General features: G+C 43.3%; 1 protein-coding gene across 1 annotated transcript; it reads right to left on the reverse strand.

The window, feature by feature from the left end:
* Window positions 1-2,432: 2,432 nt before the first annotated feature.
* LOC140198453 (nuclear factor 7, brain-like) lies at window positions 2,433-13,374 on the reverse strand. Its single transcript, XM_072259537.1, has 6 exons — window positions 12,964-13,374; window positions 12,790-12,885; window positions 6,623-6,856; window positions 5,927-5,949; window positions 5,723-5,841; window positions 2,433-2,962 (listed from the first exon to the last, which is right to left on the reverse strand). Exons 1-6 carry the CDS (start codon window positions 13,372-13,374, stop codon window positions 2,433-2,435), a joined length of 1,413 nt encoding a protein of 470 aa, XP_072115638.1.
* Between the last annotated feature and the right edge of the window lie 908 nt (window positions 13,375-14,282).

Here is a 14,282-nt window from a genome sequence, read left to right on the forward strand (position 1 = left end):
GTTTAGCACATATAGAGGATGAATTAACTAATTGAAGAATTTTTTCCCATTTTTCAATTGGTATCATAATCTTAAGTTCTCTTTCCCAATCAGTTTTAATTTTATTAGAAACATCAGGACATAAATTCATAATTATATTATAAATAATTGCTACAACACTTTTCTGAAAGAGATTTAAATCTACTTTTTTTTCCAAAATATCCATTGGATATAAGTGTGGAAAATTAGGAGAAACAGTAATTAAAAAGTTTCTAACCCATAGGTATCTAAAAAAGTGAGATCTGGGTAAATTATATTTATTAGAAAGTTGATCAAAGGACATAAAACAATTATCCAAAAATAAATCATGAAATCGTACTATACCTCTGATTTTCCAATCAAAGTAAGCTTGATCCATAGTGGAAGGTTGAAAAAGGAAATTAGATATGATAGATAAATTGATTCAACCCAAAAAATGTTCAGAATTGAAACCATGTATGTAAAGTATGCTTAACTATTGGATTATTCATTTGTTTATACAATTTAGAAGAAATAAAAGGAAGCCAGGTTCCTAAAACCGAACCCAAAGAAGACCCTTGTAACGAATTACATTCAAGATTTACCCAATGTGGACTTGAAGTTGCATCCAAATCTCGTAACCAAAATTTTAAGTATCGAATATTAATTGCCCAATAATAAAATCTAAAATTCAGGAGAGCTACCCCGCCCCGCCGACCTTTTTTAGGTTTCTGCAAATACCTTTTACCTAGCCTAGGATTTTTGTTCTGCCATATATATGAGGAAATTTTCGAGTCAACATTATCAAAAAAAGATTTGTGGATAAAAATTGGAACCGATTGAAATACATATAGAAATTTAGGCAAAATAATCATTAATAGCATTAATCCGACCAATCAAAGACAAAGATATTGGTGACCATTAGTAAACAAAAGTTTAATCTGATCAATTAAAGGTAAAAAATTTGCTTTAAATAAATCTTTATACTTTTTTGCAATTATAATCCCTAAATATATAAAAGAGTCAGTAACCAATTTAAATAGTAACCATCCATAAATAGGTACCTGCTTATTTAGGAGAAATAATTCACTCTTATTAAGGTTTAATTTCTAGCCAGAAAAATTACTAAATTGAGCCAACAAAGCTAAAATAGCAGGAATTGACTTCTCCAGATTAGAGATATACAATAACAAATCATCTGCATATAGTGATAATTTATGTATTTCATTTCCGCGGGCAATACCAAAAATATTGGGCAAGTCATGGATAGCAATTTCTAAAGGTTCAAAGGCGGTATTAAATAGTAAAGGATAAGAGGACATCCTTGCCTAATACCACAAAATAGACGGAAAAAGGGAGATCTTTGATTATTCATACAGACCGAAGCTACCGGGGTATGATCTAACAATTTAATCCAAGATACAAATATCAAACTAAAATTAAATTTCTCGAGCACACTAAATAAATAAGGCCATTCAACTCTGTCAAAGGCTCTCTCAGCATCAACTGAGATAATACATTCCGGAGTATTATATGAAGGGGTATAAACAATATTCATTAACCTCCTAATATTAAAAGATGAATAACGATTTTTAATAAATCCAGCTTGGTCCATAGATATAATTTGAGGTAATACCTTCTCTAACCTAGTTGCTAAAATTTTTGAAAAAAATTTTGAATCTACATTCAAAAGAGATATGGGTCTATATGATGCACAATCAGTAGGATCTTAGTTGTTTTTAAGAATTAAGGCAATAGAGGCTTCATAAAACAATTGTGGTAATTTACCTAAACTGATTGCTTCTTTGAATATTCTAGACAACCACGGAGAGAAAATGGAGGAAAAGGATTTTTAAAAAATTCCACTGTAAACCCATCCAGACCAGGTGCTTTACCAGAATTCAGTGATGAGATTGCAGTTGTTATTTCTTCCTCTGTAATAGGAGTTTCTAATGATAAGCAATCTTCGGGTGATAATTTCGGAAAATTCAGTTTACTTAAAAAAATCATGCATGATATTAAAATCATGAGGAAAATCAGAGTGATATAAAGAGGTATAAAATTCTTGAAAGGTTTTGTTCATCTCGTCATGATCAACTGTCAAGTAACATCGTGTTTTGCGAATCTAAGTAATTTGCCCTTTAACCGAAGCAAACTTCAATTGATTAGCCAATAGCTTACCCGATTTATCACTATGTCCTGTATTTCCAAGATTCACCCTGACCTCCATTTTCCAGTCAGCAGCACCACCACTTGTCCTAATTACCCTGTTAATGCTAGTGGACTTTAGGACCCGGGGGAGCCGGGGAGTAATGTTTCTATTTCGTTGATGGATGCGGTGAACGAGTTAATATTAATAGATCGATAATTCTCACATCGTGTCTATTTCGCTCTCCGCACATTTATATTTACACTCCTGATGCCGGTCCCGGACCCTACCGGTTTACATACCCGGAGCAGATTCTCAGCCACTGATTTTTATATCCAATTGCTAATGAAGGATAAAGTTTCCCCGTGAATTTATTCCCAGTGAAGGTGTGGAGATGGGACTTGGTCTCCGCGTTGTAAAATGAAACTGTCCCTGATTCGTAACTGAGATAAACTCCCACCCTCCCGGGGATGGGATCGGAAGGGAGACGGGATTCAGGGGAGGTGAGAACCTTCATCGCGTCATCAATCCGCCTGATGATCCAGAATCCGGTCCCCGGACTCAGTCTGACCCGTTCCTTCCTCTCCACAGATTCTGCGACGACTCCCAGATCCCACCACCCATTCCCCGTCACCTCCACCTCCCAGTAATGTCTCCCCGATGTGAATCCCTCCGACCCCAGCACACAAAACCGGTTTGTGAACCTCTTCCCGGTGTCAGGGAGATTCCTCCGTGTCCCGGTACACCTCACACTCTTCCGATCCTCAGACACCTCGAGCCAAGGATTCGCCGTTGCCACATCCAGGGTGACAGAGACTGTGGGGAGAAGCAGAGAATTAGAGAGTCCCCGGGGATCAGGGGGAGACTCAGGCAGCAAGGTCCCGAGCAATTGAGAAATGAGTGTGCTTGGCTGTGCCCGTACCTCAGGTATTACCAGCTTGAGCTGAGAAAAAAATGAAAATACAATAATAATAGTATTATTTATAGACGCGAACACGAGGAATTCTGCAGCTACACATGTCCTTACACTTTCTCCCTTGCTACCATTCAGGGCCCCAGACAGTCCTTCCAGGTGAGGCGACACTTCACCTGTGAGTCGGCTGTGGTGATATACTGCGTCCGGTGCTCCCGATGTGGCGAGACCCAACACAGACTGGGAGATCGCTTTCTGAACACCTACGCTCTGTCCGCCAGAGAAAGCAGGATCTCCCAGTGGCCACACATTTTAATTCCACGTCCCATTCCCATTCTGACATGTCTGTCCATGGCCTCCTCTACTGTAAAGATGAAGCCACACTTAGGGTGGAGGAACAACACCTTATATTCCGTCTGGGTAGCCTCCAACCTGAGGGCATGAACCTTGACTTCTCTAACTTCTGCTAATGCCCCACCTCCCCCTCATACCCCATCCATTATTTATTTATATACACTCATTCTTTCTCTCTCTCTCCTTTTTCTCCCTCTGTCCCTCTCACTATACCCCTTGCCTGTCCTCTGGGTTCTCCCCTCCCCCTTTTCTTTCTCCCTGGGCCTCCTGTCCCATGATCCTCTCATATTCCTTTTCTAAATCACCTGTCCATCTCTTGGCTCCATCCCTCCCCCTCCTGTCTTCTCCTAACATTTTGGATCTCCCCCTCCCCTTACCACTTTCAAATCTCTTACTAGCTCTTCTCTCAGTTAGTCCTGACGAAGGGTCTCAGCCCGAAATGTCGACTGTACCTCTTCCTAGAGATGCTGCCTGGCCTGCTGCGTTCACCAGCAATTTGATGAGTATTATTTACAGAGCACTTTTCACACAAATGATGTAACTCAAAGTGCTTCACAATGGGATAAAGTGCAAACATGAAACATGTCAGTTGAACACCAGGTTAAATAAATAGGAGTATTGAGGAAATGGATTAACAGCAACATTGAAAAGGCATTTCGACAGGTTCATGAAAATGCAGGGAACTGAGGGTACACAACATGTGGGATTAGTTTAATTTTCTCTCATGGTCAGCACAGACTCAGTGGGACTAAGTTCCTGAAGGAACTGAGAAAATACATCACGGAGGATCTGGTCACAAAAGAGTAAACAAGGGTGGATTGTCCTCTCTGTGAGAAACCCCTGGTCACAGCTCTCTGACCTGACCTGAGAGACAGAAGTGTACACTGAAGCGGGAAATTCAAGGACATTACGCGTGATCATTCTGGCATTGAGGTAAAGGCAGTTTAAAGGGTTCTACATGTTCATTAAATGAAAGAGTAACGCGTTAGAGCATCATGCGTAAGAACCTGGTTATCCACTGGATGAACTGCTGTGGAAGGGAGTGGTTTAAATGAATATTTCCCACCTGTATTTCCCAGAGAGAAGGTCAAGGAATTGAGAAAAATAAGTTCAGGAAATGATGTCTTGGAACATATCACATGACCAAAAGAAAAGGAGGTGCTTGTGAAACCTTGGGCGAGGTCAATGCTGGTTGATGTGTCCGGGCTCAATCTTACAATGCTTCAATGTAAACATGAGGAATTCTGCAGATGCTGGAAATTCAAGCAACACACATCAAAGTTGCTGGTGGACGCAGCAGGCCAGGCAGCATCTCTAGGAAGAGGTACAGTCGACGTTTCGGCCGAGACCCTTCATCAGGAGTAACTGAAGGAAGAGCTAGAAAGAGATTTGAAAGTGGGAGGGGGAGGGGGAGATCCAAAATGATAGGAGAAGACAGGAGGGGGAGGGATGGAGCCAAGAGCTGGACAGTTGATTGGCAAAAGGGATATGAGAGGATCATGGGACAGGAGGCCCAGGGAGAAGGAAAAGAGGGAGGGGGGGGGAACCCAGAGGATGGGCAGGGGTAGTCAGAGGGACAGAGGGAGAAAAGGGAGAGAAAGAGAGAGAAAACGAAGGTGTGTATATAAATAAATAATGGATGGGGTACGAGGGGGAGGTGGGATATTCAATGCTTCAATGTGGTAGTTTGATAACAACAGTGAGGCTCATTAGTCCAGCAGGGGGCAGACTGGAGTCTGCAGTCACAAGCCGCACTGTCCAGCTACCCACCTATTGTCTAATCACAGGACAATTTTCAATGCACAACTTACCAACTGCTACATCTTTGGACCGTGGGAGGAAACTGGAGCACTTGAACGAAACCCATCTGGTCCGGGTAGAACCTAAAAATCCTTACATACGGCGCTGGAACCGAACTCCGAAATCTGACGCCCTGAGATGGAATAGCTTCTCACTAACTGCTACATTACCGTGCTGGCCCTTTATTCCTGATAATGTCATTAGGTGAATATTAATTCCCCAGTTTATGTGGTAGGATTCACACCAGTGTCTTGTTGGATTTGTACAGTCTGGATGGGACCACGATGCAGTGTTTAATCTAACAGTCCCATGTATTGTGCCCTGTGTCAGTGTGTTCAGGAGTCTGACATCTCTAGCTGACTATGAGATAGTCATGTTTCCCAGCAGGTAGGATTGATGCCGGAATAAAACTACAGTTCCCATTCAGCAGATTATTACAGCCAGTCTTTGCTTCTATTTGTAATTAGTTGTGTCTCATAAACAAGGATAAATGAATCTCTAAGTTTTACCTCGATTAATGTCATCAAGTGCTTCCCTCAACGCTGTGTTCAACAAATAGAGGTGATCGAATTTTTCAACCGGAAGGGCACCATCTGTCACTGACAATATCTGCTTATCATCACTAATCCTGTAAATATAAAACTGTCAGTTATAATCTGCAGTTTTGAATGTTTTAAAATCTGTACAGGGATTCCGAAAAGAACAGGTCCTACCTTCTCTTCCAAGAAGCTTCCTCCTGAAATAAGTAAAACACAAGATCTGAATAGACTAGACAGTTTGTGAATTGTTATCTGGATATGATGTCTGGGAGGATCTGATGGAGGAATTTAACATTCCAAATGGATTTGATGGGGTGGGAAAGGAGAATATTTCTGCTGCGTGGAGTCCAAAAGTCAAAAGATGACATATCAGATGGTTGTTAATAAATCCCACAACAAATGTATTGAGGAGAATGTGGAACTCACTGCCACAGGAGCTGTTGAGGTGGAACAGCAGAGACTGAATGTAATGGGGAAGCTGGAAAAACACAAGGGACAGTGGAGTTTGGGGCACTGTGTGAGCAAGTGGGAGAAGGCTTGTGTGATACGCAAATTGTTAGGGACAGACGGACCGAGTGGCCAGCTTGTGATGGGGACAGGAATATAATCCTGTGCAATGCCATCTCTGAAAAAATAAATAGTGTAAGATTCCCTTTAGTCTCTAATCTAAGGGAAAGTGAATTTACCTGTAGATGATAAATCTGATGTGAGGGTTATGTTCTGAAATTCATCCCTCTTTGTCCTGAACTTCGAAACATATGTCTGTCTTAAATCAGTTTACAACCATTTGTAAATGTTGCAGCAACTTCAAACATATTGATCCCAATTTTGTCCGCTTAAAAAAAGACAAATTGAAATATAATCTCTCACCTTGAGAAATATCACACTCTGTTTCTGATCCATCCATTCCTGTAACCTTGAGATCTCCTCCCGGACAGAATTTAAATTCTTTTGAATCTCTCGAAGATTTTTCTCCATTGGGTTTAGAATCCTCTCCTCTTCCTTCCTGAGATCTCTAAGTATGCGCTGCTCTTTCTCTGTGAGAATCTGATGCAGTTCTGCAAACTGTGATGTGACGTGGGACTGAAGGATGTGTGACTGTTTCTGTCAAGTGAGAGGTGAAGATTGATTTACTATATTCCTTTGATGTATTTCCTTCTGACATGGAAGGTGTCTGTTCAGCTTATCATTTATATTGGCTCTCAGGGCAACCCCACCAATATCATTTCCTCACGTTTTTCTGGATCCTGTTCTCCCTCACGTGGCCATTAACTCCGACCTGATTCACATACCCCATTGCAAGTTCAAGTTCAATGCAAATTTATTATTAAGGTACATATGTGTCACCGTGTACAACCCTGAGATTCCTTTTCTTTCAGGGAATCACAATAAATACAAGATATACAATTGAATCAATGGAAGACTTGACCCAACAGGATGGACAATACCAGTGTGCAAAAAAGCAATAAAGAGTGCAATGACAAAAAGAGAAAAAAGAAAATAATAATAATAATAACAAAAATAAGCAATAATAGAGAATATGAGATTCAGAATACTTGAAAGTGAGTCCAGTTCAATTGGAACAGTTCAGTGATGGTGCAAGTAAAGTTCAGTGAAGTTATCCCCTCCAGCTCCAGAGCCTGATGGTTGAGGGGTAATAATTGTTCCTGAACCTGATGGTGCTGTGTATAAAGTTCCTGTACCTTGATCCTGGTGGCAGGAAGCTTTGGGTCCTTGAAGAAGGATGCTGTTTTCCTGTGACAACGCTCCAGGTAGATGTGCTCAATGGTGGAGAATGCTTAACTGACTGGGCTGTATAAACCATTTTAGACCATAAGACAAAGGAGCAGAAGTCGGCCATTTGGCCCATCGAGTCTGCTCCACCATTTTATCATGAGCTGATCCACTCTCCCATTTAGTCCCACTCCCCCGCCTTCTCACCATAACCCTTGATGCCCTGGCTACTCAGATACCTATCAATCTCTGTCTTAAATATACCCAATGACCTGGCCTCCACTGCTGCCCGTGGCAAGAATTTCCACAGATTCACCACCTTCTGGTTAAAAAAAATTTCTTTGCATCTCTGTTCTGAACGGGCGCCCTTCAATCCTTAATTCATGCCCTCTCGTACTAGACTCCCACGCCATGGGAAACAATTTTGCCACATCCACTCTGTCCATGCCTTTCAACAATTTTGTTGTAAAGTTTCTGTACAAGAGCATTGGTATTTACATAACATACTACCAATATAATCTCTACCTCACATCTGTAGAAATATGTCGCTGTTGTAGTTGTCATGATGAATGTTTGCAAACTTTGAAGAAAGTAGAGATGGTGCCGTGATTTCTTTGTAATGGCTGGGCCCAGGACAGATCCGCTGAAATAGTAACACCTAGAAATATAATGTCACTGACCCTCTCCTCCTCTGATACGTTGATGAGTACTGGCTCAAGGACCTCTAGTTTCCTCCTCTTGAATTCAATAAACTTCTGCTTGGTTTTGCTGACATTGAGTTTGAGGTTGTGTTAGGCCACCACTAAGGCATATTTTTAATCTCCCTTCTATATGTTCATTTGTTACCATCCTTGATTTGGCCAATGACAGTGACGCTATCAGCAAACTTGTCTATTGGATTGGAATTGTGCTTAGCCTCACAGTCACAAGTATAATGTGAGTAGAGCAAGGTTGCTAGCACACAACGTTGCGGTGCCCCTGTGCTAAAGGAAATTTTGGAGCTGTTTTGGCCATTCCGAACTGACTGGAGTCAAAAAATCCAGTTGCACAGTGGGGCCAAGGACTTGAAGCTTATTGATTAGTGTTAAGGGAGTGATCATGTTGAATGTTGAGCTGTAGTCAATGAAGAGAATCTGTATGTATATATTTTCATTGTCCATATATTCCAGGTTTGAGTGAAGAGCCAATGAAAGGACATCTGAGGATGACCTGTTGTAGAAAACCCAAGTTGCTTATCGGGCATGAGTTGATATATTTCATCACCAACCTCTCAAAGCACTTCGTCATAGTGGATGTCAGTGCTACTGAACAATAGTCATTGAGGCAGTTTCCACGTTCTTCTTGAGTACTGGTTAAGTCTGTTTGAAGCAAGTGGGTACGTCAGATTACCGAACTGAGAGGTTAAGGATATCAGTGAACACTCTAGCCAGTGGATTAGCACAGTGGTACCCAACCACCGGGCCGCAGACCGATACCGGCCCGCGAGGAAACGATATGATTTGGCGATGTGAGTCAGCTGCACCTTTCCTCATTCCTTGTCACAGCCACTGTTGATCTTGAACGTATGCGAGGTCATTACCCGCGCGTCATCCATGTCAGCGCGGGAAGGAGATCAACTCCTCGAGCTTGCAAATGATGGTGGGCTGAAAAGTATGTTTGACATAACATCTCTGCCGGCATTCCGGATCAAAGTCAAGGCTAAATATCCTGAGATAGCCATGAAAACACTGAAAACGTTGCTTCCATTTCCAACATTTTTCTGCGAAGCGGAGTTTTCTGCAATGAATGCAATGAAAACTAAATTGCGGAATAGACTGGACATAAGGAATCCCCTTTGAGTATCGCTGTCTCCCATCACCCTTTGATAGGACCGTGTGGCTGCAGGAAACCAAGCCCAGGGCTCCCACTGATTCAGCGATATTGGTGTGTTGTAATGATTTTATATGTTCATACGGGGAACATATGTGCTGTGTGTTTAATATTCAAAGGTTACGTAAAATGTTATGATGCTATTGACTTACTTATATAACCATATAACAATTACAGCACGGAAACAGGCGATCTCGGCCCTTCTGGTCCGTGCCAAACACTACTCTTACCTAGTCCCACCGACCTGCACTCAGCCCACAGCCCTCCATTCCTTTCCTGTCCATATACCTATTGGATTTTTCTTTGAATGATAATATCGAACCTGCTTCTGCCCCTTCTACTGGAGTTCGTTCAATACTTACTTCAAGCTCCCCTGTCCTCCCCTGATAATTGACATCACTATATTCATGCGAGGTAAATATGCGCTGTGTGTTTAATATTAAATTCGTTAGATAAACCCTTTTAGAAACGAAATTGAGTGTATTAGCCACTTATCACCTATATTCCGGTCGTGATTAACATCCCGCCCCCACCGAACAGAATCGCCGAAAAGTATTTGCAGAAAAAAAATCGGCAGGTAAACGCAGGGGCAGGTCACGCATGCGCACTGGTGCCCGCGCAAGGCATCATGGTCATTGTAGTCTTTCTAGGTAAACACAACGTATTTGACTGCTACTCTTGTCCGTTGGCAACCCTACCCACCCCCCCACCGCCCCCGGGTCGGCCAGTCCGCAAGAATATTGTCAATATTAAACCGGTCCGCAGTGCAAAAAACGTTGGGGACCCCTGGATAAGCACATGTCTTTCATACTCAGCTAGGTATATGGTCTGGGCCAGATGTTTTCTGTGGATTCTCCCGCCTGAAGGATGCTGTTATATCGGCCCTCAGAGACTGAAATTACAGGTTCAGTGGGGGCTGCGAGAGTTTGTGAAGGTGCCTCCATGTTTTAATGGTCAAAGTGAGTGTAAAATCATTGGGCTCATCTGGAAGCGAAGCTTTCTTGTCACCTATGTCTCTTGGTTTCACTTTGTAGGAGATGATCGCATTCAAGCCCTGCCGCAGCTGTCAAACATCGTTCGGTGATTCAACTTTGGTCCGGTCGCAGCTTCTCAAATCAGATGGTTTTCCGGAGATTGTACATGGACCTCTTTTATTTAACTTGGTTACCAGACCTGAATGTCACTGATCTGGTTCACTGAGCGCTTCTGGAGAGGGGAAACTCTGAATAAGTTTATAGGGACAAGTCATCTACAACTGTTTCAATAAAGTTTGTGATAGCAATGGAGTTTTCATAAAGTTCAACTGTTTTCATAAAGTTCATGATAGCAAAAGAGTATTCATTCAGATCGGCCTAGTCTACCAACTCGAAGCAATCTTGTAGCTGCTCCTCAGCTTCTCACAACCATCTCTGTGTTGTCCTTATCTCTGGAGTATTGTTCTTTAGTCTCTGCCTGGATGCAGGTAGCAGGAGTACGGCCAAATGATTAGATTTCCAAAATGCAGTATAGGCATGGCTTCTGTAATCATAGTGTAACAGTGATCAAGAGTCTCCGCTACCTTGCAGCCATACCCACCCATGTGAAAGGCTTTGGGAGTAAACCCCGAGGAAGAAATCTGGAGCCGGGGTCCCTAACGCAGTTTGATAGTGTTTACAACTTCACTCTGGCAACCTCTGCGATGACACTGGTGCCAAGCTGTATCGGCACTTGTCCTTCTCTTGGACGACATCAGTGATGTGGAGACGAGTAACCTGCAACAGTGCAGCAGGTGGTTCTTCAAATCTTCCCACCCAGGTTTGCACCCTGGAGAGTACACAGTCCATCAGAGGCACAAACCCATGATACCCCGTGATCGACGGCTGTCTACAACTATGGTTAAGAGTGTTGCAACCCCTGGGGCTTTAGGTGATAATTAGGCAGTTTTCTTCAGGCAAGCCTGACTGAAGTCCCCAACAATTAGGTCAGTAAGACAGACCACTGCTTTGAACTCCGCAAAGCATTTATCATGAAACACAATACCCAACTTTTGCTTTGGTCAGCAGTCTGGTCCACCTGGTGAATTGAGAAGCCTGAAGTCTTACTGACATATCCAGCATGTCTAGAGTAAGCTGTGTCTTCATGAAACACAGAACACAGCAATTTCTGATTTCCCTCTGTTGCAGCAATTCACACTTTGGTCCTCAGTCTTGCTTATCAGCGACTGTATGTTTGCCAACAAGCAGCTAGATAGAGTGAGTTTCATTCCTATGCATTTCAGCTGGGATTGGAGTGCTCCACTCCTCCTCCCTCTCATCCGGGCATAGCAATGAACTTTGTCTACCTAAATATGCTGTAACTACAAGTTTGAGAGTTAAGTCTGCCAAGTTCTTCAGAAGATTGTGAAATCACTGATTCATTACGTCAGTTCAAAAGTATATTGCTTGAAGGCAAATTACAGGCTGACATTTGCACTGAGAGTAATCCAGAAGAAAAAGTTTTCGAAATTTTGTCAGCAGCCCGCAGAACATCGTCGATGTTCATCTCTGAAGTAGCAAACAGGGCAAATTACAGGAACCAATTAAACATTCAACCAATGGTTCTTTGCGGGAATGGGACCCATTCTTGGGCTTTCACGATTGGCCGTTATTCAGCACACCAAGGGCACGGCCTAAGAGCTCAGCTCACCTTTGGAGGGCCAAGATCTTGTGGCTCTGGAGATGGGCGAATTGAAGTTTGGTGTCCGGACAGGAGATCAGTGTGTTGTGGGAGATGGAAGATCTAAGGCTTTGTGCCCAAAGACCTGAGATCTTTTGGCACAGAGCTCGGAAAATGTGACTCAAAGAACTTTTAACATTATAAACCAGCCAGTTGTTTGTTGTGACTCCCCTCTTGCTGTGAAATGGAGACATCTCTTTCTCCCTTATTAGGGAGAGAGAGAGCCTGTTGTATGTCAAATGCTGGGTGGGTGAACGCGTAGTCTTTGGAGTACTGCAGGTCTGTGTCTTTGCTGTTGCTTTGCTGCACGCTTGAGTGCTCGGTGGTGGGTGCCGATGCTTTTTTTTGCTAGTGGGGGGATGGGGATCGTTGCTTGCTGGCCGCTTACGCACAGGAGGGAGGGGAGCTGGGGGGACTTTGGGGTTCTAACATATAACTGTCAATCATTCTTTGGGGGCATTCCTCTGTTTTTTGTGGATGGTTGCGAAGAAAAAAAACATTTTAGGATATATATTGTGTACATTTTTTTCTGACATTAAATGTACCTTTGAAACCTTTGAAATATATCCTTGGGATGTCACAGAAACTCCCATGATCACAAGGAGAACATGCAAACTCCACGCAGACAGCACCAGAGGTCAGGATCAAACCCGGATCACTGGAGCTGCCACACTCTGCTATTCCACACTAAAGGGAACAAATCTGCGCAAATATCGGAAATTCTGTTCAGGAAACCTCACCCGAATTCCAGAAATCTTCTCTTTCTGTTCCTGCTCCATTTCCTCAATGCCTGCTACATTTCTTATGAGAGAATCTATGGAAGTTTTAATCCGATCCTGGGAATTAAAGAGTGAATAGATTAGACAAAAACATGGCATGACATAAACAGACGATATAAATCGGGTTATTTTTACCTTGTAGATTTCAGCGGCTTCTTTAACCGGCATGAAGTTGTGCGACTTGTGCTCCTTCGCAATCGCACAGATCAGGCAGATCAGTGTCTTGTCCGTCTCACAAAACAGCTTCAGTTCTTCCCCATGTTCCTCGCAGTAAACTTTGCTTTCCTTCCCTTTCGGATTCAGGTTTAGTCTTCGAGCTTTCTCAGATAGATTTCCCAAAGCCCGATTGACCTTGAGGGTGGGGTCTGCAATCTCCTCTCTACATTCCGGGCAGGCGTTTCTCCCCTGCCTTCCCCAATACTGTGTGACACAAGAGCTACAGAAGTTGTGTCCACACTCCAGAGCGACAGGTTCAGTGAAGAAATCCAGACAGATGGGACAAATTACATCCTCGGTTAAACTCTCGACCAGTCCTTGCGAAGACATGTTAACTCCAGATATTTCCTGATTCCGGCTCCTTTCGTTTTCGGGAAGCTGCTGAACCCCTGCAGTACCGCACCTCTCCACTAGACGCGCCGCGGTCTCCCGGAATTAACGTCTTGTCGCACCAAGTATTCAAACAAAGGGAAGGTATCACGTCCGTTTCCACACCAGGGTGGGATCAGAAACACGTTAAACAGGTCGGAATGTAAATGAAGCCGCAGAGAAGAGCTTGGTTCAATGTAAGACAGAACGGAAAGCTGCAATTCCTGAAAAGCGAAATAGACAGTCCATGCAGGATCTCGACCCGAAACGTCGCTGCCCATTTCTCTCCAACGGGACCTACCTGATTCGCAGAGTCCCACCGGTTATTTATTTACTTCTTGCTCCAGGAGTAAGGAGAGTCAGACTAGGGTGTAAAACAGTCGTTATTACTTGCTTCAAAGTTGCTGGTGAACGCAGCAGGCCAGGCAGCATCTCTAGGAAGAGGTACAGTCGACGTTTCGGGCCGAGACTCTTCGTCAGGACTAACTGAAGGAAGAGCTAGTAAGAAATTTGAAAGTGGGAGGGGGAGGGGGAGATCCAAAATGATAGGAGAAGACAGGAGGGGGAAGGATGGAGCCAAGAGCTGGACAGGTGATTGGCAAAAGGGATACAAGAGGATCATGGGACAGGAGGCCCAGGGAGAAGGAAAAGGGGGAGGGGGGAAACCCAGAGGATGGGCAAGGGGTATAGTGAGAGGGACAGAGGGAGAAAAGGAGAGTGACAGAAAGAATGTGCGCATATAAATAAATAACAGATGGGGTACGAGGGGGAGGTGGGGCATCAGCAGAAGTTTTTCACCCAGAGAGTGGTGGATATGTGGAATGCTCTGCCCCAGAAGCTGTGGAGGCCAAGTCTCTGGATGCTTTCAA

This window comes from Mobula birostris, chromosome 5, assembly GCF_030028105.1.
Source record: "Mobula birostris isolate sMobBir1 chromosome 5, sMobBir1.hap1, whole genome shotgun sequence".
NCBI lineage: Eukaryota > Metazoa > Chordata > Chondrichthyes > Myliobatiformes > Myliobatidae > Mobula > Mobula birostris.

What these genes read in the sequence shown, in the direction of transcription:
- LOC140198453 (XM_072259537.1), bottom strand. Translation starts at nt 13,374, where the DNA reads ATGTCTTCGCAAGGACTGGTCGAGAGTTTAACCGAGGATGTAATTTGT. An exon ending in AAGCCGCTGAAATCTACAAG is followed by an intron (nt 12,886 to 12,963) that starts GTAAAAATAACC and finishes TTTAATTCCCAG; the next exon opens with GATCGGATTAAAACTTCCAT. An exon ending in AGAAGATTTCTGGAATTCGG is followed by an intron (nt 6,857 to 12,789) that starts GTGAGGTTTCCT and finishes CTCACTTGACAG; the next exon opens with AAACAGTCACACATCCTTCA.